Source organism: Castor canadensis, chromosome 9 (genome assembly GCF_047511655.1).
Source record: "Castor canadensis chromosome 9, mCasCan1.hap1v2, whole genome shotgun sequence".
NCBI classification, from domain to species: Eukaryota; Metazoa; Chordata; class Mammalia; order Rodentia; family Castoridae; genus Castor; species Castor canadensis.
Window position 1 is genome coordinate 110,984,808 of NC_133394.1, and position 26,477 is coordinate 111,011,284.

A 26,477-nucleotide genomic window follows, 5' to 3' on the forward strand; every position below is an offset into this window, starting at 1 on the left:
ATGATAGGTCAGACTCCCTGTTACATGTTGTTTTTAAAAGAGCATGCTAACCTGTGGGAGGGGAAAACCCTGAGCACCAATAAACGGGTGAATGGGGACCAGGTATGATCAATACTCATGTTTCTGAGAGCAGAATCACCCTGAGACTTTTTGTAGCACTGGGCTGAGATAAGGAGTTTAGTATGAGGTCTGAAGAGTCCATGGCATCTTTATTTTTAGCCTGCCTCAGTTTGGGGGACAGGAGTCCTAAATCCTATAGCACAAGTCATTAGAAGTTGACAAAGTTCCAGAGCCTGCAGCTCAGTTCAAATGTTCAACTGTTGATGTGTCTGGGATCTGATCAACAGTGGCCTCCCTACTCCCCTCTAAATGCCCTGAACCAGAACTCCATTTTGATTGTTTTCCTGACATCCCCAAACATAGCATCTGTCACATAGCAATGTATTTACTCCTTCAGTCTTCTTTCACTGAACTATAAGCTCTGGGGAAGAGGCTGTTCATTTTACTAATCTTGATATTCTTAGTGTGAACCTTCAGGTATGGCATAGGCCCTCACAAATTTTTCGTTGTTGTTGGGTTTTGTTTTTTTGGGAGGTATTGGGATTTGAACTTAGGGCCTTGGACTTGCTAAGCAGGCCTTCTACCACTCAAGACATACTGTTGTCGATGGGGTGGAGTGTGATAAGAAGACTTCCAAATTCTTTGTGTCCCTTGGGGAAGAATCCATGGCAGGACATGTGAGTGTAAAGGGGGTTTATTAGAAGTTAGGGAAGGAAATACAAAAGGAAGTATGGCGGGCCCTAGGTAGGATCTGGAGGCAGATTCCCTTCTCCAGGTGCTTTCAAAACTTATGCTAACCTATGGGAATTATAATCACCAATAGTCAGTGAGTGGGGTGGGGCGTGGGTGATTCTGAGCCAGGTGGTCAATCTGAATGGCAATATTAAGTTCTATGAATCCCAAACTTTCCTTAATTTTAGCTTGTCTCAATGCCATCCCCAGCCTCAAGAAAAAAAAAATTTTTTTCCAGTACTGGGGTTTGAACTCAGGGCCTTCACCTTGAGCCACTCCACCAGCCCTATTTTTGTGAAGGTTTTTTTGAGATAGGGTCTCACAGAACTATTTTCCCCAGGCTGGCTTTGAGCCTCGATCCTCCTGGTTTCTGCCTCCTGAGTTGCTAGGATTATAGGCGTGAGCCAGTGACACCCACCCCAGAAATGTTTTTTGAATGAAAGAGTGTGAATATGGATGAGTTCACAAACCTAACCACAGGAGGGAAGAGAAAGAGGTCATTCATTAGGGTTGGGTGTGCCTTTTGCAGAATGTGAAATTTCAGACTTGCCTCACAGTAGGGCCAAGGCCTGGCAGGGCTGTTTCCTGCTGGCAAGCAGAAGTGGGGGTTTTGGAGTTGCAGGTGAGCTCAGCAGGCTGGGATGGGAAGCCTACTCAAGTTGGAGCAGTGGCTACAAGCAGGGAAGTTTTGAGAAAGGAGAGAGGTTTTAAAACACTCTTTGGTGAGGTGCTTGGGCCTTAAAGATGTCAGTGAACTGTTCAATATGGGAAAAGAATTGGGCTGCTTTTATTGATCAGAGCAAATATCAAGATGGTCTTCCTCCACGGCCATGGTAAGAACCCAGTTCTGAACATACATACCATCCATGTGTACCAGAGCAGACAGTTATCCCTGAAAGGAAAACCTGAATAGCTCTTCCTTTTGGGGGTACAGCCTGCTCTAGAGAACAATGGTGGGAAGAGAAAAAGAATCATAGAGACAGCAGTCCCTGAGAGCAAGGCAAAGAAGGGTTGAACCCTGGGAAAGCCACATTGCTAGAGTTGTTCCCAAATCTCTAGTTAGCTCCGGGATTCTGTGGCCCTGCAGACACCTAAAAGCTGGAAGGCGAGTGCTCGTTTCTCACTCCTGGGGGGTTCTTTGATGCTGTGCTCTGGAATATTTGCATATAAATAAGATACACAGGGATAATAGTTACACAAGCCCCCAGGTGGGCTGAGTTTGGGCCCATATTTGGAGGTGGATTTCCCTTCAGGGAATCTCCAGGGCAGTTTAATGGATTGAACTGACAGGTCTGTTCAAAGGATGGGCCTGGGTCCTAATGTTCTCTTTTAACTGTTTTTTTGGCTGAGAGAAGGGGAGAAATTACTGAAAGTCTTTCCAAGAACCTCCCTCCCTCACTGCAGCCCTGCACACTTTACTCCTGAACCCATGACCCCCTCCAGTTGCTGCCAGATGTAGAATTTGATGGAATAATGTCGCTGTTTGTAAATCGGTGGCCATTTTATCCTCAGACATCACTTGAGAAACTCTCAAGGACAACCCCACCCTTAAACAGAAATTCCCGCTCTAAGACAAGCCCCATCCCTACCAGAGACTACCGCGCATGCACTAACTTCCTTAACCTCCCCCTTCTATAAAAGGCACACCTCACTCAGAGTCTGGGCTGCGCCATCTTTCCCCCAGCCAGCCTGGAAGTTTGGACCTGCCATTAAACTTTGGTCTATGGACGTGAGACTTTTCTTGTGAGCTTTCTTTGTGAGCGGCATTTTTCCTAACATTTTGGTGCCATGACTCAGATTGGGTGTGCTCCCGGCACTGACCTTGCTCTCCTGGCCTCCCGCAAACCATCCCACTCTCTGTCTCTCTCTCTCTCTCTCTCAACTCCCCTTCCCTTCCTCTGGGATCTGAGCTGCTTTGCCAGAACCCCCAATCCTAGAAAATGCTGCTCCCTCACTAGTTCACAGGGAATTTCCTCCGCCCCAGCACACCTCCAATTTGCCATCCACCACTGGCCAATCTTCCCTCAAGGTCCTCTCTCGGTGAGTCTTTCTCGCACGCAGATCCGTGATCACTCTCTTATTTTCTCGAAATCCTAGCGCTAGGTCTCAGCTCACTCCCATCCCTGGAAACTGGGTTCCCCACGAGGGACTGTGGACCCCTGTAAGGAAGACGTTCCTCCTGGGTGTTCCACATCTACTCTCTCTCTCCTGAGGACCTGATATTTCAGGGATGCCCACCATGTCTCTCCTCAGGTTAGGCCTCACCATGAGTTGGACCATCCAAAATTCCTTCAGACTCCCCACTGGGATGTCTCTGGCCAATCTTGGGCCCCTATGCCTCACGCCTGATCTTAAGCCCCAAAAGCTCATTTTTCTCTGTAATCAGACAATGCCTCCAAATGGCCACTTAATGGCACTTTCAATCCCAATATTTTAAGGGATTTATACAATTTCTGTGAGTGTTCTGGTAACTGGAAGGAAATACCCTACACCAAATCTTTTTCCTATCTCCACACCAAACCCTCTCTCTGTACTTCCTGCTCCCCTGTGCAGGTTCTATTAGCCTCTAAACCAGCTTCTATACCAAATCCTCTCCTGAACCTCCTCCTTCCCCATATAAGCAGACTTCTTGCACTGCTCAGGCTGCCTGTCTCTTCCTATCTTCCTGAAGGACTTTCCCATCATGGTGTCATGCCACTCCTTGCCAACTCTGGCCTCAAGGCAATTCCAGCTCTGGGAGAGCTCATGCTCCCTCCCTGTGGGCTGAGACCAAGCCTGGAGTTTACTTAGGTATGCCTCATGCTATGTTGGGGGACTCCTATTTGATTATGGCATCTGATGACTGGTTCTCTTCCTCCCCCCCAACTCCATCTAATTCCCCTTTTTCCTGAGACGGTGACCGGAGAATGGACGTTTCATGTTGCTGAAAGTGTTCCAGTACCAGTCAATGGGAGCGACCTAGAGACACAGGTGATGGCTAATCCCTCAGGTGTGTGTCATGCCTCCAGGCTCTGCCTTTCCCTCCCTTACCTAAGATATCAGCACACCTTTCTGCCTCCTCCATGGTTTCACCACGTGTCCTTTGTCTCTGTCTTTCTTCCCCTCCCTGGGCTTACTGGGACCCTGCCTCCCATGAAAAACTTGTAGCATGGTACCTTATGACTTGTTATTCCAATTAGTTTTCCAGGTCTCTCAGTCTAAAGTAACTTTAAATCAGCTGCTAGGCAAAAGTGCTTACAAAAAAACTGCAGTCGCCATGCTAACACCCTAACTCTGCCTCCACAAGGGGAGGAGGGAAAGCAAATAGGCACACTCCTACACAGCAGGAATGCCTGCCATAGCTAAGAGAATCCATAGGCCAACCCAACACACATCCTAGGCTGCCAGCCACACATGCGGTGGCTGTGGCCCGCTGCCACTTCCCCTAGAATAAACGCACACAGAGTACACAGGAAGGGGGGAGGGGCGACAGGCCGCAGGATCAGGCCTAGGCAGTCAGGCTCGCTTGTCCTGGGTGTGTGTGGAGGGGTCGGTGCCTTGCATGCACCCTGCTCCTAGCCCCACATCACACCTCGGGGCACCAGACCCAGCCCTTGTAAGCCAATTGTTAGCTCAAGGTTATAGTCCCAGAAATAGAAAAATGAACATTACTATAATAAACTTCTCCTTTAAAACTTTCTATACTTTCGGCCTTGGCATAAACTTTTCCCTCCAAATTTTAACACTAGTTGTCCCATATGGCACAGTTATTGGCCCGGGATGCCCTCTGAATGCCCTTCTCTAACTTTACAGATGATTTATTCCTTTGTTAAAAAGGTAGCCTTTATTAAAGAGGCTGCCTGCTGTTGGCTAAAAGGCAGGATCCTAATGTTTTGTTCTTTCCAGATGGGACCTGCACCTTCCAGTCTTCTGGTTTGTAGATGTTGGAAGCTTTGTACGAGGCCTGGCCTCAGTATGCCTGGGGTGACCAAGAGAAGTGGCCTTCATGGGTTCCTGAAATTACAATACCATACTCCAATTAGACCTTTTCTATAAAAGGGAAAAAAGTGAACTGAGGTCCCCTACACAAATTTCTACCTTTTAAGCCACCCCAATATTCAGAACCTCCTAATGGGTGCTTCCCCTTTCAACAGGTAATGGTAGGAAGAGGGCGAGTCTATGTTCCCTTCCAGCTATCAGATCTAAGGGAAATTAAAAAACATCTGGATAGCTATACTGATGCCCAGACAAATACATTCAAGCCTTTATCTCTGTGATCCAAACCTTTCAATTGACATGAAAGGATGTTATGCTTCTACTAGAGCAGACTCTTTCCTCATTAGAAAAGCAATGGGTTCTGGCCCAGGCCACTCAGGTTGGAAATGATTACCATTTACAATGAGCCCCAAAACTAGTGGCACCTGGAAATGAGGGAATAAATGTGCCTACATACAGGGGCACAGGCAGTCCCCTTGACACATCCACATCAAAAGGGGCTGGTGATGTAGCTCAAGCAGTAGAGTGCTGCTTTGCAGGCATAAACTCCTGAGTTCAAGCCCCCGTACAGCCAAAGAAAAAGAAAAAAATATTTGGGGATAAGGACGTAGCTGGGAGAGTGTCTGCCCAGCATGTGCAAGGCCCTGCTGCTGGCTAAAAGGCAGGATCCTAATGTTTTGTTCTTTCCAGATGTTCAATTCCCCAACATTGCTAAATCAAAAAAAAAATGATAAAAAAGATAAGTGGCGTTAATGTCACTTCAGCCATCTCATAGTGGAAGAAAGTAGTTTAACCTAGACCAGATCCCTCATTCTTCCAGTGAGGAAACTGAGACCCAGAATGGTTCAGAGACCTGCTCTCCAGAGTATCAGGTGTCAATGTGAAATAACAACTTTGTTTTACAGCAATGCCCTGAAGAAAATCCCCTTACCTTTCCGAAGCATCTTAAGGACACTATCAGAAAGCAAACCACAGTGGACCCAGAGTCACAGGTGAGAGAGGTTCTCCTCAAAGATAAATTTCTAACAGTCAGCCCCAGATAGTTGTAAAAAACTCAAAGTCTGTGGCTAAAGGAGAAAAATCACTGGACCAATTAATACAGCTAGCCATGTCTGTATACTGTAACCGGGATATTACCAAAAGGAGAGAAAAAGACAAAAAACACCACGACCTCATTGCAGCTCTGAGAAGGCCCCACCCGACTGGGGCCTGCATCTCGAGTTTGCTTCCACTGTGGGCAGGAGGGGCACTTCCACAGGGAATGCAAAAAGGAGGGACAGCCCGGGGGACAGCCCCGCCCCCAACCGGGACCCTGCCCTCTCTGCAAAGGTAACCACTGGAGGTCAAAGTGCCCCCATCACCAGATGGAAGGTGAGGTGCCACCTCCTACGTATTGATGGGTCCCGGCCTCCTGTGCACACTCCACTTCTTGGCATCCATGTTGAGGAGCCTCAGGGTAGCCATAATGGTAGAGAAGCAAAGGTCATTCTCCTCCTAGACAGTGGAGCCCGTTTCTCTGTCTTCCCTTTCCCTCCCAGTCTCCGGTCCAATGACAAGGTTATCGTTTGGAGCAAATCTGGCCAGCCCCTAGAGCACTAGTTTACCCAGCCTCTGGCCTGCTCTTGGGGAGACCTCCTTTCTGTCACCCTTTCCTCATAGTTCCTGAAACTCCAGTGCCTCCGCTGGGATGGGATTTACTATCTCAACTAAAAGCTCAAATTCTCCCCCCTTTCCCCCAGGCAGCTATCTCTGCTGCCCCCTCCTTCAGAAACAAATACATTCCACAGTGTGGACTGATAAGATGAGTGTAGGGTGAGCCAGGCTGGCCCCCCCCTCCATTCAAATAAAACTCAAAGATCCCTCACAGTTTCTGCATCCAAAAATAACATCCCCTCAAGTCTGAGGGAAGACAAGGCCTTATGGGCTGGGATGTAGCTCAGTGGTACAGAGCTTGCCTAGTATATGAGAGGCCCTGGGTTCAATCCTAGCACCAAAAAAGAAAAGCCAAAAAAAAGGCCTTATGCCTATCATAAATTCCTTACAAAAAAAAAAACCAAAACAAGGGCTGCTACTAATTAGTTGCTCCAGCCCCTATAATAAATTAAAAATTCTTATAAAAGTTAATTTTAAAATACAAATTACAAAGTAAACAACTGGAAAGGATATAGATAGGTAGTGAATATATTTTTTGAGAAGTTAAAGGAAAAAGGAATGGTTTTAGATGAGAAAGGATTTAGTAAAGAAGGGTTTGTCCTAAAGATTGTTTCAAATAGGAGTGATAAAGACAAGCCATCGAAGGGTTTAGTATGTTATATAAAGGTCTGGGTCAGTTTTAAAACTGTATAATAAAAAGCTTCGGTGTGTAATAAAGTTAAAGTTGAGTATAATCTAAGAGTTGCCTAAAAGATTTTTAGGGTCATGTCAAACTAAAATCAAATTCTCTATGTCTATAAAATAACAAGGTTATCTTAATATTGTTCTGCTCTGAGTAACATCTACAAAAAACCATTACAGAGAAAGATTTTATCAAAGAAATTATTTGCATTTTCTGCTGATCTTGTCAAGCTTTAAGTACTACTAAATCAGAGTTCATTTACATATTTGCTTATGTGTCTTAAATGACCACCTTGTAACAGTGTTGTGTCTATACTTTATCTAAATATGGTACAAACATTTACAAAGTTATATAAAAAATGAGCTAGAGTGCTCTTTTATACAAGAGTGTTACATTTAAATCCTGACAGCCCCTGCCTCCCACAGGTCACCTACCTAGGTATGGCCTTAAAGGGACAGACTCACTGCCTGAGTCATGAGTCAATCAACACAATCTTCCATTTCCAACACCTCCATACCATAAGGCAGCTTATAGCTTTCTTGGGAGTTACAGGATTTTGCAGAATTTAGATCCCTAGGTATGCATTCCCTTAGCAGACACCTTTTTATGCTCCTCCTAATATTCCTATTTGGGTCTTAAATAATGTATGGCCACCCATTTCTCTTAAAAAACTTGCCTCCCACAGACCCTGCTCCTCTGGCTGACTACCTGCCTTACCTTAACCTTCTCAGGGAACTTCTCAGAGAGCATGCAGACCAGATCCTGCCTCACCCTATAACAATTTCTGTTAAACCAGGGAATCTTGTTCTCCTAAAGGATCTTCTACCCTCTCCATTGGGACTTTGGTGGACCAGCCCTCATCTGGTCATTCTCACGACACCCACTACTGTCAAACTCAATGGGATCCCCCAGTGGTGGCACCTCTCAAGGAACAGTTAGAAAAACAGAGAAGGGAGTTAGAGGACTCTTGGAATCCTCTAGGGAAGAACATTTCACAGTGGTTCTCCTGGCCAATGCCCATCCTAACGCCTATGTTTCTTATTCTCCTATTCTTAAGCTTCCTCCCTTGTGTCATACTACATGTCTGCTATTGCTAATCAAAAATTAACCAGTTGTACCTCCAGGGATACCAACCAACCTCTCCAAAACCATCCAGGGGACTGCTATGAGGGCCCCCATCAGGACACAGGAGCCTGAGGATCTCGCCCCATACAATGCCCCCTGCCAGCAGGAAGCAGCTGAGAGGCCGGTGCTTCACCCCAATTCCTGATCCTCAGTCCCTACTCTCATCATTATTAAAGAAAAAAATGGGAGAATGATAGAACAATAAGGTCGCCATTTGTAAATCGGAGGCCATTTTATCCTCAGATCTCACTTGAGAAACTCCCAAGGACAGCCCTGCCCTTAAACAGAAATTCCCACTCTAAGACAGCCCCACCCCTACCAGAGACTACCGCGCATGCACCAACTTCCTTACCCTCCCCCTTCTATAAAAGCCATGCCTGGCCCAGAGTCTGGGCTGCGCCATCTTTCTCCTACCCAGCCTGGCAGTTTGGGCCTGCCATTAAACTTTGCTCTACGGACATGAGACTTTTCTCATGAGTGGCATTTTTCGCAACAGAATTTTGCAAGGGGCTGGAGTTTTTGTAGTTGCTTCTGGTCTGTGACTGTGTCTTGTTGCCAAATTGTTACCAACGTTTGACCCTGGGTCTTTTTCCCCACTCAGAATCAGGGAAACGGTAACATGGAGCATCAGTCGAGCAGTAAAAGAGACTTTTCTTCTCTCTGGAAGTGAAGCTGGGCATCAGTGGCTCATTTCTGTAATCCTAGCTACTCATGAAGCAGGAGGATAGGAGTTTGAAACCAGCCTGGGCAGATAATCCACTAAACCTGATTTTGAGAGAAAAACAAAACAAAACTATCACAAAAAAAAAGCTGGCAGAGTGGTTCAAGTAGTAAATGTGCCTGCCTAACAAGCATGAAGCTTTGAATTCAAACCCCAGTACCACCAAAAAGAGGAAAAAAACCCCAAAAAAACAGAAGTGGGAGACAGACTAGAAAATCAAGTTCAAACTCTTGGGGATGGGGGGTTTACAGACTCCCAATGGGGCAAGTCACCTGTAATCCTAGCTGCTCTGAGGCTGAGGCAGGAGAATCGCAGGATAGAGTTTGAGGTTAGCTGGGACTGCATAGCAAGGCCTGGTGGAGGTAGAAGAGGGTTCCTTTTGTTAGCGTAGTTCAGTCTGTGATCAGAGACTTCCAAATTCTTTGTGTCCCTTGGGGAAGAACCCATGGCAGGACATGTGAGGGTAAAGGGGGTTTATTAGAAGTTAGGGAAGGAAATACAAAAGGAAGCATGGCGGGCCCTAGGTAGGATCTGGAGGCAGATTCCCTTCTCCAGGTGCTTTCAAAACTTATGCTAACCTATGGGGAGGGAGGAACCAGGTGATTCCCATCCAATAATCAGTGAGTGGAGAGGGCATGGGTGGTTCCCAGCCAGGTGAGGGCAGTCTGAGCCATCCCTGGGCCAGGTGTGGGCAACCTACGCACACATACAATGTTAAGTTATGTATTTTTTCTGAGTACTGAACTTTCCCTAATCCTAGCCTACCTCACTTTGGCAGCACATATACTAAAATTGGAGAGAGGGAGAGAGAGAGAGAAAAAAAAAAGAGCACAAACAAAAACATAGACATAGGGTAAAAGCAATGATGGAGCTGGATGGGCTAATAAAAGGGGGGAATGTTCCAGCCTTTTCTGGGAATGGGCAGAAGATTTCTGGAAATTCCAGCACCAACTCTTTTCCCTCCTTTTATAGTTCTTTCTGGTTGTCCTCCTGTCAGTTGTCAACTGTATGACGCTGGGGGAGCGTCATTTAGCACGCAGGTGGAATTATAATGAAGTTAGAAGTTGTTTGGAAATCACTCTGGCAGCCATCTTGGATCCTTCCTGTTTGGGCTAGCTGACTTTGAGAAGAACCTCTGGCTATAGGCATTTTGTCTTCAAAGACAAACAAGATTAGGGTGGGGTAGAAATCTTGCCAGGTCTAGTAGGAAGTGCAAGATCAGGGTGGTGTGACAAAACCTCTTCTCCACCTCTGTGTCTGAACCCTTTCCCAGACCCCTGACCCCACCTGGCCTCATCTTGCTCAACATTTCTTCAGAGACCCAGTGTTGTCACCTCAGGCTGCAAAACTGGTACTGCTGGAATTTTGGCCTAAGAAATGAAACTCTTTGGCAATGGAGAAATAAAGAATGCTTAAATGTAATTGTGAGGATTTGGGGGTCCACATGTGTATCTTTCCCCAAACCGGCTTCCTATAGAAAGAATTACTCATCACTGATTCCTGCCTGTTTCATTCACGTCTCTCACAGTCCCTCAGGAGAAGCACAGAGGTCCCTTAGCAGTCAAGACTGTGAAATCCTTGAGTCTCAAAAGCTGTGGCTGTTTATTCCTGGAGCTGCCTCACAGCAGACATTTGGTAAACAGGGTTGTATATTTAGGAGAGAAGAAGCCACCCACGTCCTCTGGGATGATTTCTCCTTCATGTCCTTTCCTTTCTCATAAATCCATAGACTGGGCTCCGCCACAAAGCCAAACCAGTATCCCGATGAACCATCCTCTTTTTGTCCCAATTCCTCTCTCTGCCTTCTACCTCAACTACTGTTTTTTCGAGAAAAAAGAAAGAATGATTAGTTGACTGTCCTGTTCACTCCCTCCTCCCCGGTGTTAGGAAGCCTGCTTCCGGTTTCCATTATTCAGACACTGTCTCACTACTGTCACCAGAAGCCTGTTAGTTTAGAATCCAGCCGGGCCTCTTTAGTCTCTTAGTGTGTCCCATTGATAATTTCTCCTTGACATGAGTCCATAATAGCTTCCCAACAACATTCAGGCCACTTTTCCTCCCACCCCCAGGTTCCTTCACAACCCCCTTTTACCTCCTGCTGCATGATAAGCACAGGTGTTACCAAGGGCCCTGTTAAATTAAACCAAATTTGGCCAGAGACTGCATCCATCCATCCCATGAGTTCCTCCATGGTGAACTCTAACCCAACTTGTGTTAGACATTATCAGAAAGCCTAATTTAGGAATAAACTTTTGTGACAACTATCTGAGTCTCGGCCAATCACAGCACCTAGCTTTAGTCAACCACAGGCTGACTGATGCTACTGTGCCCAAATGCTGAGCTGTAACTAATCAAGCTGCTTCTGTAATGCACTTCCGTTTCCTGTCTGTAAACGCTCCCTGACCACAGCTTGCTGTGTTAAGTTTGTCTAGAGTTTTGTTTGTTTGCTGGTAGGGTTGAACAAGGGCCTTGCACATACTAGGCAAGCACCATTTCCTTGCACTGTGTCCCCAGGTCTCTCACCCACAACTTCTGGGTTTTTTTTAAACAGTTTTAATATTATTCTGTTCCCCCTCCCCCCGCAACTGGAACCTTTCTTCCTTTCTTCTTCTTTTTTTTTTTGCAGTACTGGGGTTTAAACTCAGGGCTTACACCTTGAGCCACTCACCAGCCTTTTTTTTTGTGAAAGGTTTTTTGAGATAGGGTCACATGAACTATTTATATTTACCTGGCTGGCTTCGAACCGTGATCCTCCTGATCTCTACCTCCTGAGTAGCTAGGATTACAGGTGCCAGCCACCGGCCCTTTCTTCCTTCTTAAAGTGTAGTCCACCTTGGTCACACTGTCAATACTGAAAACTAGTCAGAAAAGTTAGGCCCTACCTAACTTTCTGCATCAGAACCTACATTGTTTTCTCTTCCAAGACAGGGTCCTGCTATGTAGACTAGGTTGGCCTTGAATGCTAGATCCTCTTGCCTCAGACTCTCAAAGTGTAGGATTACAGATATATGCCACTGGGCCCCATCCCAGAACCTACATTTTTTATCAAGAGCCTGAATAATTGATTTGCATGTCAAAGTTTGAAAAGCATTGGTCTGGAGCATCACTGTCCAGAAAAAATATGATGTGAGCTACACATATAATTTTTAAGTTTCTTTCTTTTTTTTTTTTTGTGGTAGTAGGGTTTGAACTCGGGCCTATATCTTGAGTCACTCCATCAGCCCCTTTTGGAGAAGGGTTAGTTTTTTTTTTTTTGAGATAGGGTCTCGAGAACTATTTGTAGGGCTGGCTTTGAACCTCAATCCTCCTGATCTCTGCTTCTCAAGTTGCTAGGATTATAGGCATGAACCACTCGTGCTTGGCTAGTAGCCATATTTTAAAAAGCATGAAGAAGCCAGGAGCCAGTAACTCACGCCTGTAATCCTAGGCAAGTTGGGAGGCTGAGATGAGGAGGATCAAATTTCAAGGCAAGCCCCAGTAAATAGTTCCCAAAACCTCATCGTCAAACTAAACAGAGCTAAATGGACTAGAGATATAGCTTAAGTGGAAGAACACCTACTTTGCAAGTGTGAAGCCCTAAGTTCAAACCCCAGTCCAACCAAAAAACCAAACCAAAACAAAACAAAAAAAAGATAGAGGTGAAATTAATTTTCATCATCTATCTCTGTATATTTCATATTTTTGAGACAGAGTCTCACCATACAGCTCGGCCTAGCCTGGAATTCAGAATCCTCCTGAGTGCTTAGATTACAAGGGGGTGCCACCATACCAGTTTAGACACTTTTTGTGGGGGCAGTGGGCATACTAGGCAAGCACTCTATCATTGAGCTACACCCCTAGCCCTCATCATATATTTTAATCCTATATGTCCAAAATATTATAATTTCAATACATAACCCATATAAAAAAATTATCAAAACATTTTACAGTCCTTTTTAAATAAATGTTTAGAATATGGAGTCTATTTTACATTACACTTCAATCCACACCAGCCACATTTTAAGGGTTCAGTAGCCACGTAGCTAATAACCATCCTACATGTGGATGAAAATGCCACTTTTCAGTCGGGCACCAGAGGCTCACGCCTGTAATCCTAGCTACTCATGAGGCAAAGATCAGAAGGATCACGGTTTGAAGCCAGCCCTGGTAAATAGTTCTCTAAACCCTATCTCAAAAAAACCCTTCACAAAAAAGGGCTGGTGGAGTGGCTCAAGGTAAAGATCCTGAGTTCAAAACCCCAGTACTGCCAAAAAAAAAAAAAGGACACAAAATGGTTCATATGGAGTATAATCATAACTATATTTTGAAAACAGTTTAGAATTACTGCTTGGAGTAAGCATACCAAATATGGATTGTGGTTGTGTTTGAAAGATGAAATTTTGAGTAATTTTTCTTCTTTTTGTCTTCCTGAATATATTCAATTTGTGATGAGGAAAACCAAATTAAGTACCTCTCCCAGGACCTCACCCATGCTAAGTGATTCTCAGCTCCCAAATTAACATTTTTGGTTGTTTTGTTTTTTCTTTTTGAGACAGAGTTTTCACATGCAGCTGCCCAGGTTTGCAATTCTGCCTTGTGTCCTCTGCCTTCTGAGTTGCTGGAATGACGGTTGCATACCACCATGGGTGTCTGCAAAATTAACGTAACATTTTTTTGCTTACTGCCTGAGAGCATGTTCTCTGGAATAAATCTCTCTGGGTGCCAGCTCTGGCTACATTTTTCACAAGTTCATGGTCTTGAACAACTTGCTCACTTCCTCTGTACCTTGGCTTTCTCATTTCTAATAGGGATCATACTTATACTCATTTCATAAGGGTTTGTGAGGATTAAATTAGTTGATACCTGTATAGCAAGCTGGTTGTAAAAATGGACACGTGAAGCATCTGTGATGTTGATGGCGCATGCCCCATTCTAGCCCCATTCATATTCTGATGTTCCCATTTACTGTTGGAGCTCTTAGAAATTGGCTTATTTCTTTTTAATTCTTTCAGCTTCCTTATCTGTAACTAGGAATAAAAACATAGGTAATACATATTAGATTGTACAGCAGAATAAATTAGATCATTCATGTAGAGTGCCTGGCTCATAGTAAGTGCTCAACAGTATGAAAGTGGCTTTTTTTTGTGGTACTAGGGTTTGAACTCAGGGCTTCATGCCTGCTAGCCAGGTGCTCTGCCACCTGAGCTACTCTGTCAGCCCTCTTTGTGATTTTTTTTTTAAAGATAGGGTCTCACAAACTGTTTGCCCAGGCTGGCTTTGAAACTTGATCCTCCTGATTTCTGCCTCCTGAGTAGCTAGGATTACAGACATGAGCCACCAGTGCCTCAAAATATTAAAGTATTTTTTTTAAAGAATTACAATGTCTATTTCATAGGTTAAGGTGGAAATAAAATTAGAGCACTTTGAAAATTAAAGTACCTGAGGCACTCGCTTGTATCAACTCACATCCACTAGATGGCAGTAGACCTCACCAAATCTTGCTTAGCTCAGGAAGCTATTGGAAAAGTTTTTAGGACATGACTTTACTCTTAGTTCTGGGATTATAGTGAACTGTGGTTGGGTTTCATGTGTTATGTCAAGTGAGTGAACTCCTTGCTTGGGCTTAGGGATATTTTTGTTTGATGTGGACTGTAAAAAATGATTATTCTTGAGACTAGGGGAGTGGCTTAAGTGGTAGAAAGCCTGCCTAGCAAGAGCAGAGCCCTGAGTTCAAACCCCAGTACTATCCTCCACCCCGAAAAATTATTCTTGAGTGGGGCATGGTGGTTCACACCTGTAATCCCAGCATTCAGGAGGCTGAAGCAGGAGGATCATAAATTTGAGGCTGGCCTGAGACACTGGCAGCTTATACTTGTAATCCTAGCTACTCAGGAGGTAGAGATCAGGAGGCTCTCAGTTGGAGGCCAGCTTGGGCAAAGTTCTTGTGACCCTATTTCAATAATACCCTTCACAAAAAAGAGCTGGTGGAGTGGCTCAAGGTGTAGGCCCTCAGTTCAACCCCAGTTCTGCAATTAAAAAAAAAAAAAAAGACAAAGGAGGGTCTCATAGGCTACCCACTGCCCATATCTGGATTCCCTTCATAGCAAAACTCAAAGGACAAGTCTTCGTTTCCTGTTCTACTTTGTCACATTTGTCACAATATTTGGGCTCTGGACCTCATCACATCTTTGAAATAGGTCTCGTTAAGATCACTAGTGACTACATCTTCCAGAGCCCACAGTCATGCTCAGTCTTGCGATTTGCCTCACAGCAGCAAATGACATGGGCATGGCACTTTCTTCTCTAGGGAACGGTATCTCCTGACACTTGCCCGGTTTCTTCCTCCTTAACTGGCTTCCCACGTGTCGTGTCTCCATCTGTGGCCAGCAGTGGCCCTGTGTTCAGATCTTGGACCTCCACTGCTCTGTCCTGGACATCAGGTACCCTGGCTGTCAATCCCTTCCATATGCTGCTAGTGGCTTCCACACTTACATCTCTAGCCCTCAAGCACTCCATATTTATCGTCCCAAGTGCCTTTGCCACACATCCACATGGATGCCTAAGAAGCATCCCCTCCAAATGGGTTTCACCATGATTATGGCACTGTCACCCACCTCAAGCCCAGCCAGCACCCTTGATTCTTCTCTTCACCCCAGTTGGTTCCACCTTCAAAATAAATCTCCAATCTGACCACTTCTCATCAAACCACCACACACATGAATCCAGGTCACCTGCATCTCTTGGTTGACTGCAAAAGCCACCCAGTTTGTGCTCCCCTCCCCTTCTCTCACCTATGCATTCTTCTTGGAATCTATTAAAACATAAGGCAGATCAGGGACTCTCCCTCCTAAAACCCTTCCCTGGCTTCTAGCTCATCCGGCTTATGTGGCCCACTCCATCCTCCCTCTCCTTCACACAGAGCCCCTCCAGCCACAAGGAACCTCTTTCAGTCCCTTGAACACGCTGAACTGGCTCCTGTTTCTGCATGTTTGCACTTGCCTTCCCTTGAACCTGGAACACTTGTCCTTATGTCTTCACCAAGCTTCCTTCTTCTTTCAACTTTTAGCTCCAGTGCCACCTCTGAGCCTGCCCCTCTCTTCCCAGCACTTAATTTAGAAATTGTAGTGGTGTTTCCTTTGTGCCCCTCCCCAGCACGCTCTAGAAAGCTTCTTGAGAGCCATGCCCTCCTTTGTGGAGCTCAGGGCTGTATCCTCAGCTGTCCTGACATAGTGGATGCTTAAGAAATAGATGTTGATTGACAAGTAGTCTCCAGGGCTCTGGCTAGGTTTTCTTTCTTTTTAAAGAAAATGCATGTGGATTTTGTTTATTCTGCAGTGCTGGCGTTTGAACTCAGGGCCTTCACCTTGAGCCACTCCACCAGCCTTTTTTGGGGATGGGTGTTTTTGAGATTAGGGGCTTGTGAACTATTTGCCTGGGCTGGCTTCGAACCGCCTACCTCCTGATCTCTGTCTCCTGAATAGTTAGGATTATAGGCATTTTTGTCACATTTTATTTGGCCAGGTTCTTGGTCTTCCCCTCCTGGGCCTGCCCCATTCTCTCATGGAGCTGGGTAGCTCTCGCCTTTCCTCTGCCTTCCCCTCCCCCTCCCTCCCTCTCCCCCGCCCCCCTCCCCACGCGGCGCCCCCTCCCCACGCGGCGCCCCCTCCCCTCGCACCTGCATAAGCGAGATCCCCGCGGCCAGGATGGCACTCCTGGCGCTGGGCTTGGTGCTGTTGGTCCTGGCCGGGGACTTCTCAGGTAACGTCCTCGGGCCTGGCAGCGAGGACATGGAAGGGGCCGGAGGAGGGAGTGGCCGGTGATTGTCCCCACCCGGCCCAGTGACCGTGACCTTGGCCCCTGCACCGTTACTGGCGGTTCCCACTGGTCGCCTGCAGACTTGGGGACGCAGAGAGAACCGGGCGGTGGGCGGCTTCGGGGTGCGGGGCCCTCGGTTACTGCTCCAGATGATCCCTACCTGCCACCTCTCGTGCTGTATTTGGGTGCCAAGGTCAGGAGTTGGGTTTGTGGGGACCCCGTGTTCCTGCTGATCCCTAAGGGATAGGTGCGGGTCCTCCCTACACATAAGGGGCTTTCCTACGCCAGGCCCGAGCCCGCCCTAATGGAGTTCAAATGTTGACACCCACTACTAAGTCTGTGTATATTAAACCCGAGCAGCCAGTTACTTACTCGATGGGCTGGGGCTGTGACTCAAGTGGGTGCTTGCCTAGTCCTCATGAGGCCACGGGTTCAATCCCAGTACCGCAAAAATGTAAAAGGAAATAAAACATGAAATCTAAACACAATGAGTCTGGCATGGTGGTGCATGGCTGTAATCCCAGCACTAGGAGGATCTTGAGATGGAGACCAACCTGGGCTACTTAGTGAGAACTGTCTCTCCCCCGATTCCCCCCCCACTCCCTCCCCATCCCCCCCAAAAGAAAAAGAAAAAGAACAAAAAAGAGTTACTTGACACTTGTAAATTAGCCTCACAGTTTTTTGTTACTTTTTTTATTTTTCCTTTTGGTGGGACTGGGGTTCGAACTATGGCCCCACACTTGCTAGGCAGTCACTCTAGCACTTGAGCTACACTGCCAGCCAGAGTATTTTTTCAACCAAACCTAGTAGGATTACAACCAAATGTCAAATGTTCTGTGTGTCTGTTAGAAGTGCCAGGGGAGCCGGGCAGCGGTGGCTCACACCTGTACCCTAGCTACTCAGGAGGCTGAGATCAAGACCATGGTGGTTCCAAGTCACCCCTGGCAAATAGTTCGTGGGATGCTATCTCGGAAAAACCCATCACAAAAAAGGGCTGGTGGAGTGGCTCAAGATGTAGGCCCATGAATTCAAACCACAGTACTGCAAAAAACAAAGAAAAGTGCCAGGGGAAAAGAAGTATTTAAAAAAATTTTTTTTTCGGAGGGCATGGAGTGAGAGGTTCAAAGAGTCTTAGGCATCAGAGGGAAAGAGAGGAGGGGTGCACAAATCAGAAACAGGGTTTAGGGTTTCCACAACTCTTTGAGAACAGGAATTCACCTAAGTCACCTGCTGTAAAATGTCTGTGTTTTCTCCTTTCAGCCTCTTCGGACCTTACATTTAATCAGCAAATTGAATATAGAACAGTAAGTAGGAAACCATTTGTATTGTCTGTACTTACCCAGGGAGGCCCAAGCGCCTTCGAGAAACCATTGACTGCCTCCTAATCAGGCTTGTAGGCAGGCCTTCTGATACAGATAAAAGTAAATTTTCGTCAGAATAGCTCAGTCTTGGAAGGCCTCCTGGCTTTGTTTGCTTCAATACTCCTTTAATGACTGAAAAGTTCCTCAGCCCAACAGTTATGCCTATTCTAGACATTTTATATATATTATCAAATTAAACTCTGTGGATGTAAATGAAGACCAAATGAAGACAAGCAGAGGGTGTTTATTCAGAGCTTGTCATAGCACGGGAGTCAGCCACCATCACTTATGTTGGCAGAGGCTCAAAATGAGTAGAAAGTGTCATATGGAAAAAAGAAGGCTTCAGGTTCAGCGTGATGCAGGCTCTCCACCAGGGAAGCATTAGTGGGCTGACAGGAAGTGGGGCATCCTGTGGGACTGACTAAAGGTACATGGTCCGTGCTCCCTGGTTGGTTCAAAATTGGAATCAAGAACAAAAAGTAGGGAGGCCGTCAGTTCTTAATCAAGTCCTGGCCATTTGGCTGATTGCTAAATGGGTTACTGTTTGGTCCCTGGACTGTCACTAGAGGTAGCAGTCTGTTTTCCTACAAATCTGACTTTAGCGAGCTGCCATTCTGCAGATAGTTGTTAACAGTAAAACACTCAGCCCACCAAATGCCCTCCACTTAAGGAGCTTGCACATAACTAACTGGTCCTTCTTTCTCTAACCGAGTCTTGCGGCTTATTGCTCACTCACAGGTCATAGACTGCTCTTTCTGTGTCTCTCTGGTGGTCCTGGGGACTGAGCCCAGGGCCCCACACTGGAGCCACACTCATCCCTAGACTTTTCTCTTTGTATGCCAGTAGAGTTCATCTTTCCCATCAGCAGAGATTTTGTTTTGTCGCAGTGGTGCTGGGGATGGAATCAGGGCTCAAGAATCTTAACCTAGGCAGGCACTTTACCAGCCCTCAGATTCAAGTATATAATGTGTATATAACATGGCCAGTTGCCACTCTCAAAAGTGTAAAGACAGCTGGATGTGATAGCACATACCTGTAATCCCAGCACTTAGGTGGCTGAGACAGGAGGATACTGAATTACAGGCCAGTCTCGGCTATGTAGTGAGACCCTGTCTCAAAAAACAAAATTGTAAAGACAATATAAACATGAGTGTAAAGAAAGTTATCATCTAGATGAGAACTTTCAGGTGCTTTAGAAATACTTGCTAAAAGACAAGTTGCTTTTAACGTGTGACTATTGGATTAGAAGTAGGTAAAACAACTGTAAATAATTGGGGAAAGATTCTTAAAAACTTTTATTTTACAAATCTTTGTTTTGCAAATCTTTAAATTCCCATGGTGGTTTACAGCACTGCTCCACTGGGGGAAGTTTTGTTTCCAGCAGACATGTAAAATGTCATTGTTTTTTGTAATTTGATAATATTTATTACAGTTGTATAGATTTTTTCTCCTTTCAACCTAGTGGTCCAGTGCTAGAAATGTATCCTCTGGGAATAAGATGTGTAAAGGTACATTTTTGGGGGGTCTTTTATTGTTGTTTTTGTTTGTTTTCAGACAGTGTCTCATTTCACAGCCATTGCTGTCCTCTAACTTTCCATCTTCCTGCCTCCTCCTCCCAAGTTCTAAGATTACAGGAATTTTTTTTTTAAATCATAGTCTTGGGGGAGGTGAATTCTTACAAAAACCAAATTAAAGTGGGGATATTTGCTTTCCTAAAGGGAAGTCGAAGGTTAAAATCTCAGTAGGAGGGAAACAAGACTGAGGTAGGAGGTGGGGCGTCAGGGCAGTGTGCAGGCCTGAAACAAGTGGATTACAGAAGTGGCTATTCCCATCAATGCAGCACCTGCACACAGAAGTGTATGGAGAAACAAGTATGTATGCACATAGAGCATCTATTGAGCGCAATCATATTTGCAGTTTTAATAAAGAAACAGGATGTGGTTTGGTGATAAAGTTCCTGCCTAGCATGCATGAGGTCCTAGGGTATGGTCCTTGCTATATAGCTCAGGCTGGCCCTGAACCCGTGGTCATCTTCGTCTTCAGTCTCCTGAGTGCTGGCATTACAGTCATGCACCAAGACACCCAGTTCAGAATATATATATTTGTTGTTGTTGGTGGTGGTGGTACTGTGCTTTGAACTCAGGCCAGTGCACTTGTTAGACAGGCTCTCTACTGCTTGAGCCACATCTCCAGCTCTTTACTCTGGTTATTTTTGATACAGGGTTTTGCTTTTTTGCATCCTGAACTACAATCTTCTATTTTGCAGTTCCTGCTATAGCTGGGATGACAGGCAAGAACCACTATGCCCAGCTAGCAGTTGAGATGGGTTCTTGAAAACTTTTTTGCCTGGGCTTGGCTTTGGACTGGGTCCTCAGCCTCCCAAGTAGCTAGGATCATAGGTATGAGCCACTGGTGCCCAGCTGCAGAATATCAGTTTTAATCATCCTGACTGGAGAGCTGTTATTGCTATCTGGTGTGTACAGAACAGAAAGTCTGCTAGACTTCTTAAAATGCACAGTGAGGCCTCCCACAGCAATTATGATCTGTTCCAAAATGTGAATAGGGCCATGATTGAGAAACCCTGATTTAAAGGAACTGAAAATGGAAATCATATGTGATATGTTATGGATTTTTGTAGTGAGAGCACACAGAGTGCTAATTAGTTGGAATATTGAAAGGACAGGTTTTATCCTTTGTACTGGTTAGGATTAGATAGCACTGCAAGTCACAGCAGTTCAAAATAACTGCTCACATTGCTGCCATGCTATGCTCTCTTGGTCAGAAGGAAAACGATTACAGCAGGATGGAGGAATGTATGAAGAAGGATAAAGATTGAGGGAGAGGGCTGGTGGAGTGGCTCAAGCAGTAGAGGGCCTGCTTAGCAAGCATGAAGCTCTGAGTTCAAACCCCAGTACCACCAAAAAACAAAACAAGAAAATGAGGGGGAAGGGGAGTAGAGAGGGGAAGGGGAGCAAAGGACATGTACCAGCTCCACTCTCTCTCTCTCTCTCTCTCTCTCTCTCTCTCTCTCTCTCTCTCTCTCTCTTTCTCTTTCTTTCTCTCTCTGTCCCCTTTTCAGCAGAGTCCAGCTCAGGCTGGCCTTAAACTCACAATCCTCCTGCCTCCAGAGTGTAAGAATTACAGGCATGTGCTACCACGCCCACTATAATCAGCTTTCTTTTGAAGGAGATTCCTAATGGCTGCTGCATAGCAATTGCACTTTTACCCCGAGCCATGACTGCACCTAGTTGCAAGGGAGTAATCTTATAGTAGTATTTCATGCGGCCATGTGCCCTCCCGTTGTCTTACACCACTAGGCAGGCAAGTTCATGTACACTGATATGCTTTAAGATAAAATGTTTGGGCTGTGTACTATTTTTTGTTATCGCTCCTTGCTTTAATTGAGCCTTTCAATTAAATGAGCCATGACCAATAGTTCCAGTCTTCTGTAGAACAGCCCTAGAAGGTGCCACCTCAGCAAGGCTGGAGAAGCAAGAACGCAGCAGGCCCTGCATAGAGAGCAGTGTTGACTGAGGCATGAAGGGACTAGCAGCAAAGCCTGGTGCACGCCAGTGCTGCTTAGGTCTTTATAAATCCAGATGATACCAATGGAAAAGGTGTATTTATTCAGCATGAAGATGGGGTCACTTCTTTTACTCCAAGGTAAGGAAAATGATTACTATTTACTTTTTTTTTTTTTTAATTGGAAATGGTGTTTGAACTCAGGGATTCATGCTTGCAAAGCAGGCACTCAATTGCTTGAGCTACACCTCCAATTCATTTTGCTGTGGATTGTTTTGGAGATAAGGTCTTGCAAACAATTTGCCAGGGCTGGCCTCCAGTCTCAATCCTTCTGATCTCATCCTCCCAGGTAGCTAGGATTACAGGCATGAGCCATTGGTCTCCAGCTAATGATTTACTCTAAAAGAGAGCTAGCCACAGTGGTGCTCGCCTATGCTCCTAGCTACGCAGGAGGCTGAGAGGCTGAGAGGCAGGAGGAGCTCTTGAACCAGGAGTTTGAGGCCAGCCTAGACCAGTCCTTTTGTTGTGAAGGGTGTTTTCGAGATAGGGTTTCACAAAGTATTTGCCTGAGCTGGCTTTGAACTTCGATCCTTCTGATCTCTGCCTCCTGAGTAGCTAGGATTACAGGCGTGAGTCACCTGTGCCCAGGTGTATTTGGCGTTTGTTAGTCTTATCACCATGACCAGTTCTAGTCCTACCTAGCCCTGCTGGTAACCAGAGGTTAATGAGCAGTGCATGTCATCTTTCTGGCCTCAATTCCATCAAATCAAATCAAATCAATGAGTTCCCCATATTAGGGTTTCTGTTACAAAGGACCACACACCAGGCAGCATCAGCAACAGAAACTGTCTCACAACTCCGTTGTTTTGGAGTTCAAAATAAAGGTGTTGGTGGGGCTGCTTCCTTCTGAGGGCGATGAAGACCCTTTCAGTCTCTCTCCCAGCGTCTGGCAGCCTCGGGCACTTCCTGGCTGCCAGTGGTGTTCTGTCTTTACACGATCTTGTTACAAACCAGCTGCTGCGGTCCTTCTGCTCTACCCAGATAGAACTCGTGGTGGACAAGGAGAAGCTGCTCCAGTTATTCTGGGCCTTTGCAGGTATTTGCAGGCAGCAGAGCGGGTTACAGTGGCAGTCAGCAGCATTTGAGAGCTAGGGCAGCAGCACGGGGTTTGGAGCCCTAAGTGTTACAGCTCCTGCAGTGTAAGAGGTCTCTCCGCCAAAGGATCCGCACACCAGGTGACTCCGATGCTTAAGTGTTAGAGCTCTATGCGGCCCGCCTTATTCTTTGCTGCCAGCTGCTGCCTGTCGCGACACCACCCTCTCTACTCTGCCCCCTCCCCCAAGCTGGAGAGAGAGCCTTCCGTGCGGCCTCATGTTGGAACACCAAAGAGTCCCAACTGCCCAAGAGCGTGGGGTAGCCTGTTTATACAGCCAAAGGGGGAAGGGGCGGAGATGTCTGCGCCAATCACGACCCTCTCCTCATGTTTGCACCGCTCATGGTACAGCCCATTACGCAAATGAAGGACTGTGTTTGCCAATCACAGGTCTTCGGTTTTCCGCAACCCCGCCCCCTTCCCCCAAGTGACAGTTGGTCTTGTTGAGCGGGAGGCGCTAGCTGCTTGCTGGAGCAGCGTCTTCTGTAGCTGGAGTTGTGCTTTGGCAAGGGTTGGCGTGAGGAGAGTCAGGCTGCCTGGTTAGCAGTCCAGTAAAGGGTGTAACAGCTGTCAGCTAGGGAGTCAAGTCTCCCCAGGCCCCAAATCTCAGCACAGTTAAAGGAAAAATAAAGCCTTTCAGAAAGGAGCTTAAAACATAGGCTTACCACCACCAGTACTTTCTCAATATTTAATAGTGCTGTAAGGGTTGGACGCTTGGCTCAAGTGTTAAGAGTGCCTGCTTAGCAAGTGTGAGACCTGAGTTCAAACCCCAGTACCACCAAACACACACACACACACACACACACACACACACACACACACACAGAGAGAGAGAGAGAGAGAGAGAGAGAGAGAGAAATAATGCTTCACTTCTGTCCCAGTGTCCCAGGGAGAGGTGGGTCCCTACCAGTTGTTCCCTTCTCTCTGCACATGACTCTCACAGTCTACCTTTTTGTAAAGATATCAGTTACATTGTATTGGGCCCACTTGACCTCATTTTAACTTGATTACCTCTATAAAGACCCTATCTCGAGCTGTGCACCAGTCCACACCTGTAACTTAGCTACTTGGGAGGCAGAGATCAGAAGGATTGTGGTTCGAGGCCAGCTCTGAGCAACAAACGCAAGACTCTATCTCAAAAATACCCAACATAAAAAAAGAGTGGCAGAAGGGTTCAAGGGATAGAACTCCTGCCTAGCAAGTGTGAGGCCCTGAATTCAAATCCCAGTACTGGAAAAAAAGACCCTATCTCCAAATTAAGGGCCCATTCTAGGACTTTCACCCATCTGTTGTGAGGCTGGGGGAGGGTACCTTTAAACCATAACCCCAATTCTGAACTTGCCATTATACCAAGGGACTAAGGAGGGAGGTACAGAGCACCCACCTAGAGATTGTAATGGAGTGTAAATTTTAAAACTAGATGATAGTAAGGTTATTATGGTATTATGTATTGGGTTTTTATTTAAAAATCAGCCAGAATGGTATAATTGCTCATGCCTGTAATCCCAGCACCCAGAAGACTGAGAAGTTTGAGTCAGCCTGGGGTACCTAATGAGACCTGTCTCAAAAAAACAAACAAACAAAAAAAATCAGCCAGATGTAGTCCTCTGAGTTTCACTGAGCAACACAGGGATTTGCACTCAGGATGTGCTTGCTAGGCAGGCACACTCTACCGCTCAAGCCACATCACCAATTTCTGAGGTCCTTTTTCAAATGTAGTGTCTTTGAACTATTGCCTTAACGTTGCATGTGATTTTTGCAATGGAAAATCATTTTTTGTGTGTGTTTGGAAAAAAAATATTTGTGTAGATGTTTCTAAGAAATCTAGGGAGATTTGGGACATTGTCCACTTCCTCCCCTTAGCTACTTTGTAATGCATATATTTCAAGTCATTCTCTTAATTTCTTTCTCCTTTTCTCTTTTCTAGCCAAACTGTACTCGTTATAAGTTACCAATATGCCCCAGGAACCTTAAGGCTGTCTGTGGTAGTGACATGGCCACTTATGCCAGTGAATGTACTCTGTGCATGAAAATCTGGTAATATGATTTTACAGCAATAGACTAGCCACGTTTCCTTCATTTCTTGAATTTTTATTATTGGGAGGTAGCGACTCTTGTATGTAAGAATCAAATGTGACATAAGTCGTTCTTATGTCATTTAAGAACACGAGACATTTTAATGTCTTATGACATTTAAGAAAATGTAAAATCCTCAATGCATTTTTCAGGTCAATGGGATTAGTCAACTGTAGATCAGGGAATCAAGTTATGTTGCTGCCTTGTGGCTGTGCCATCTTGTCAAAGAAGAGCATAGTTAGGGCCAGGTGTGGGCTTTATACCTGGAATGCCTGCATTTGGGATGGAGGCAGAAGAGCTGGAGGTTTGAGGTCATTCTGGGCAACATAGTAAGACCCTGTCTTAATTGAGGGGAAAAGAAAAGAACAAAAAAAGGAAGAAGAAGGAAGAAAGGGAAGAAGAGAGGAAGGGAAAGAGGGAGGGGGGAAAGAGGAAGCATATCTGGGGGCTGGGGGCATAGCTCAGTGGTAGAGTGTGCCTAGCATAAACATGAGGGCTGGGTTCATTCCCAAGTACTGCACACATACACACACACAAATTGAGACTATACTTAACAGCTAAACTCCATGGGATATGACGTGTTCTTTAAACTTAGAGGACAAGTGCAGATGACCTGCATACCCTCTATTACCAGTGGGGTAACAGGAGCACCTTGCTAAGTGTCAGTGTGTGGTATCTGATGCAATTCGTGTAGCACATCTGGCCAGGTGATCAGAATCCCTGCTTCAGGTGTGCTGCCTTGCACAGCTCAGGCCCATTCTCTGAGTTCAGTTTTCACGGAGCAGCCTGTTTTTTCTGAGCGTTTCTCAGGAGTTAGTGCTCTGGGGTTAGGGAGAAAACAGCAGGTGGGGAGTAGAGATGTTCCCCCTCTGTGTTCTCCATATTTACCCTAAACATGATTAAATAAATGTAGCCCTGGAAGGAATCTAATGTGTAATGACAAATGGTGAGACCGTTTCACTCTAGGTAATAATATCATTTTTCTGGCTGTTCCTTTTGCAGGGAGGATGGCCACGATATCAAAATCATCCGAAGTGGGCCATGCTGATGGGGCCGTTTGCAGGAGAGGACAAAGAGCCTACCTTCCCCGCTAGGGGAGTCTTCTCCCCCCTTTCTCTTTTTCTATGTTTCTTTGCATGAGATTTGTTAACTCACCTCTTTCTGAGAGGAGGTATTTAAGACAGTCATGTGTAGTGATGGGTAATTAAAAAAAAAAATCCTTGTTTCTTGGTTTCTGCCCTTCAGTTCAGCTTATCACTCAGGAGGAGACTTATGCATTACTTTATTTAATGGGAATAAAATCAGCATTGAATTCAGTTATTGCTATATCCTATTGAAAATGCCATTCCCAGTGTAGGGGAGACAGAATTTTGCCTCCACTCTATTTTGGGGTTTTTCCACTGGGCTTGAGTTAAGTGGACATAAGACAGAGCGACAGGAGAAAAGCATATCTATTAATGCAAATTTTATGTAGCATGGGAGCCTCCATTAGGAAATGACCAAAGATGCATTCAGAGTAGGACACTTACGTAGTGTTCTGTGGAGACCACCATGGAGGACAAACCATGCGTGATCAGGATGCATAGCATTCAGGGCTGCGCTGCAGATACTTGACTCATTTTC

The 26,477-nt window shown here is 45.7% G+C and overlaps 1 protein-coding gene across 1 annotated transcript; it reads left to right on the top strand.

The window, feature by feature from the left end:
- Positions 1–26,079, top strand: Spink2 (serine peptidase inhibitor Kazal type 2). The gene is made up of 7 exons (XM_074041136.1): positions 1–102; positions 3,685–3,762; positions 5,673–5,759; positions 15,235–15,367; positions 18,003–18,046; positions 24,706–24,815; positions 25,857–26,079. Exons 1-7 carry the CDS (start codon positions 1–3, stop codon positions 25,900–25,902), a joined length of 600 nt encoding a protein of 199 aa, XP_073897237.1. The 3' UTR covers positions 25,903–26,079.
- Positions 26,080–26,477: the final 398 nt, after the last annotated feature.

Excerpts from the sequence above, each read along its gene's own strand:
- Spink2 (XM_074041136.1), top strand. The coding sequence starts at position 1 with ATGATAGGTCAGACTCCCTGTTACATGTTGTTTTTAAAAGAGCATGCT. Across the intron at positions 3,763-5,672 it reads GGAGCGACCTAGAGACACAG|CAATGCCCTGAAGAAAATCC; the intron begins GTGATGGCTAAT and ends TTTGTTTTACAG. Across the intron at positions 24,816-25,856 it reads ACTCTGTGCATGAAAATCTG|GGAGGATGGCCACGATATCA; the intron begins GTAATATGATTT and ends TTCCTTTTGCAG.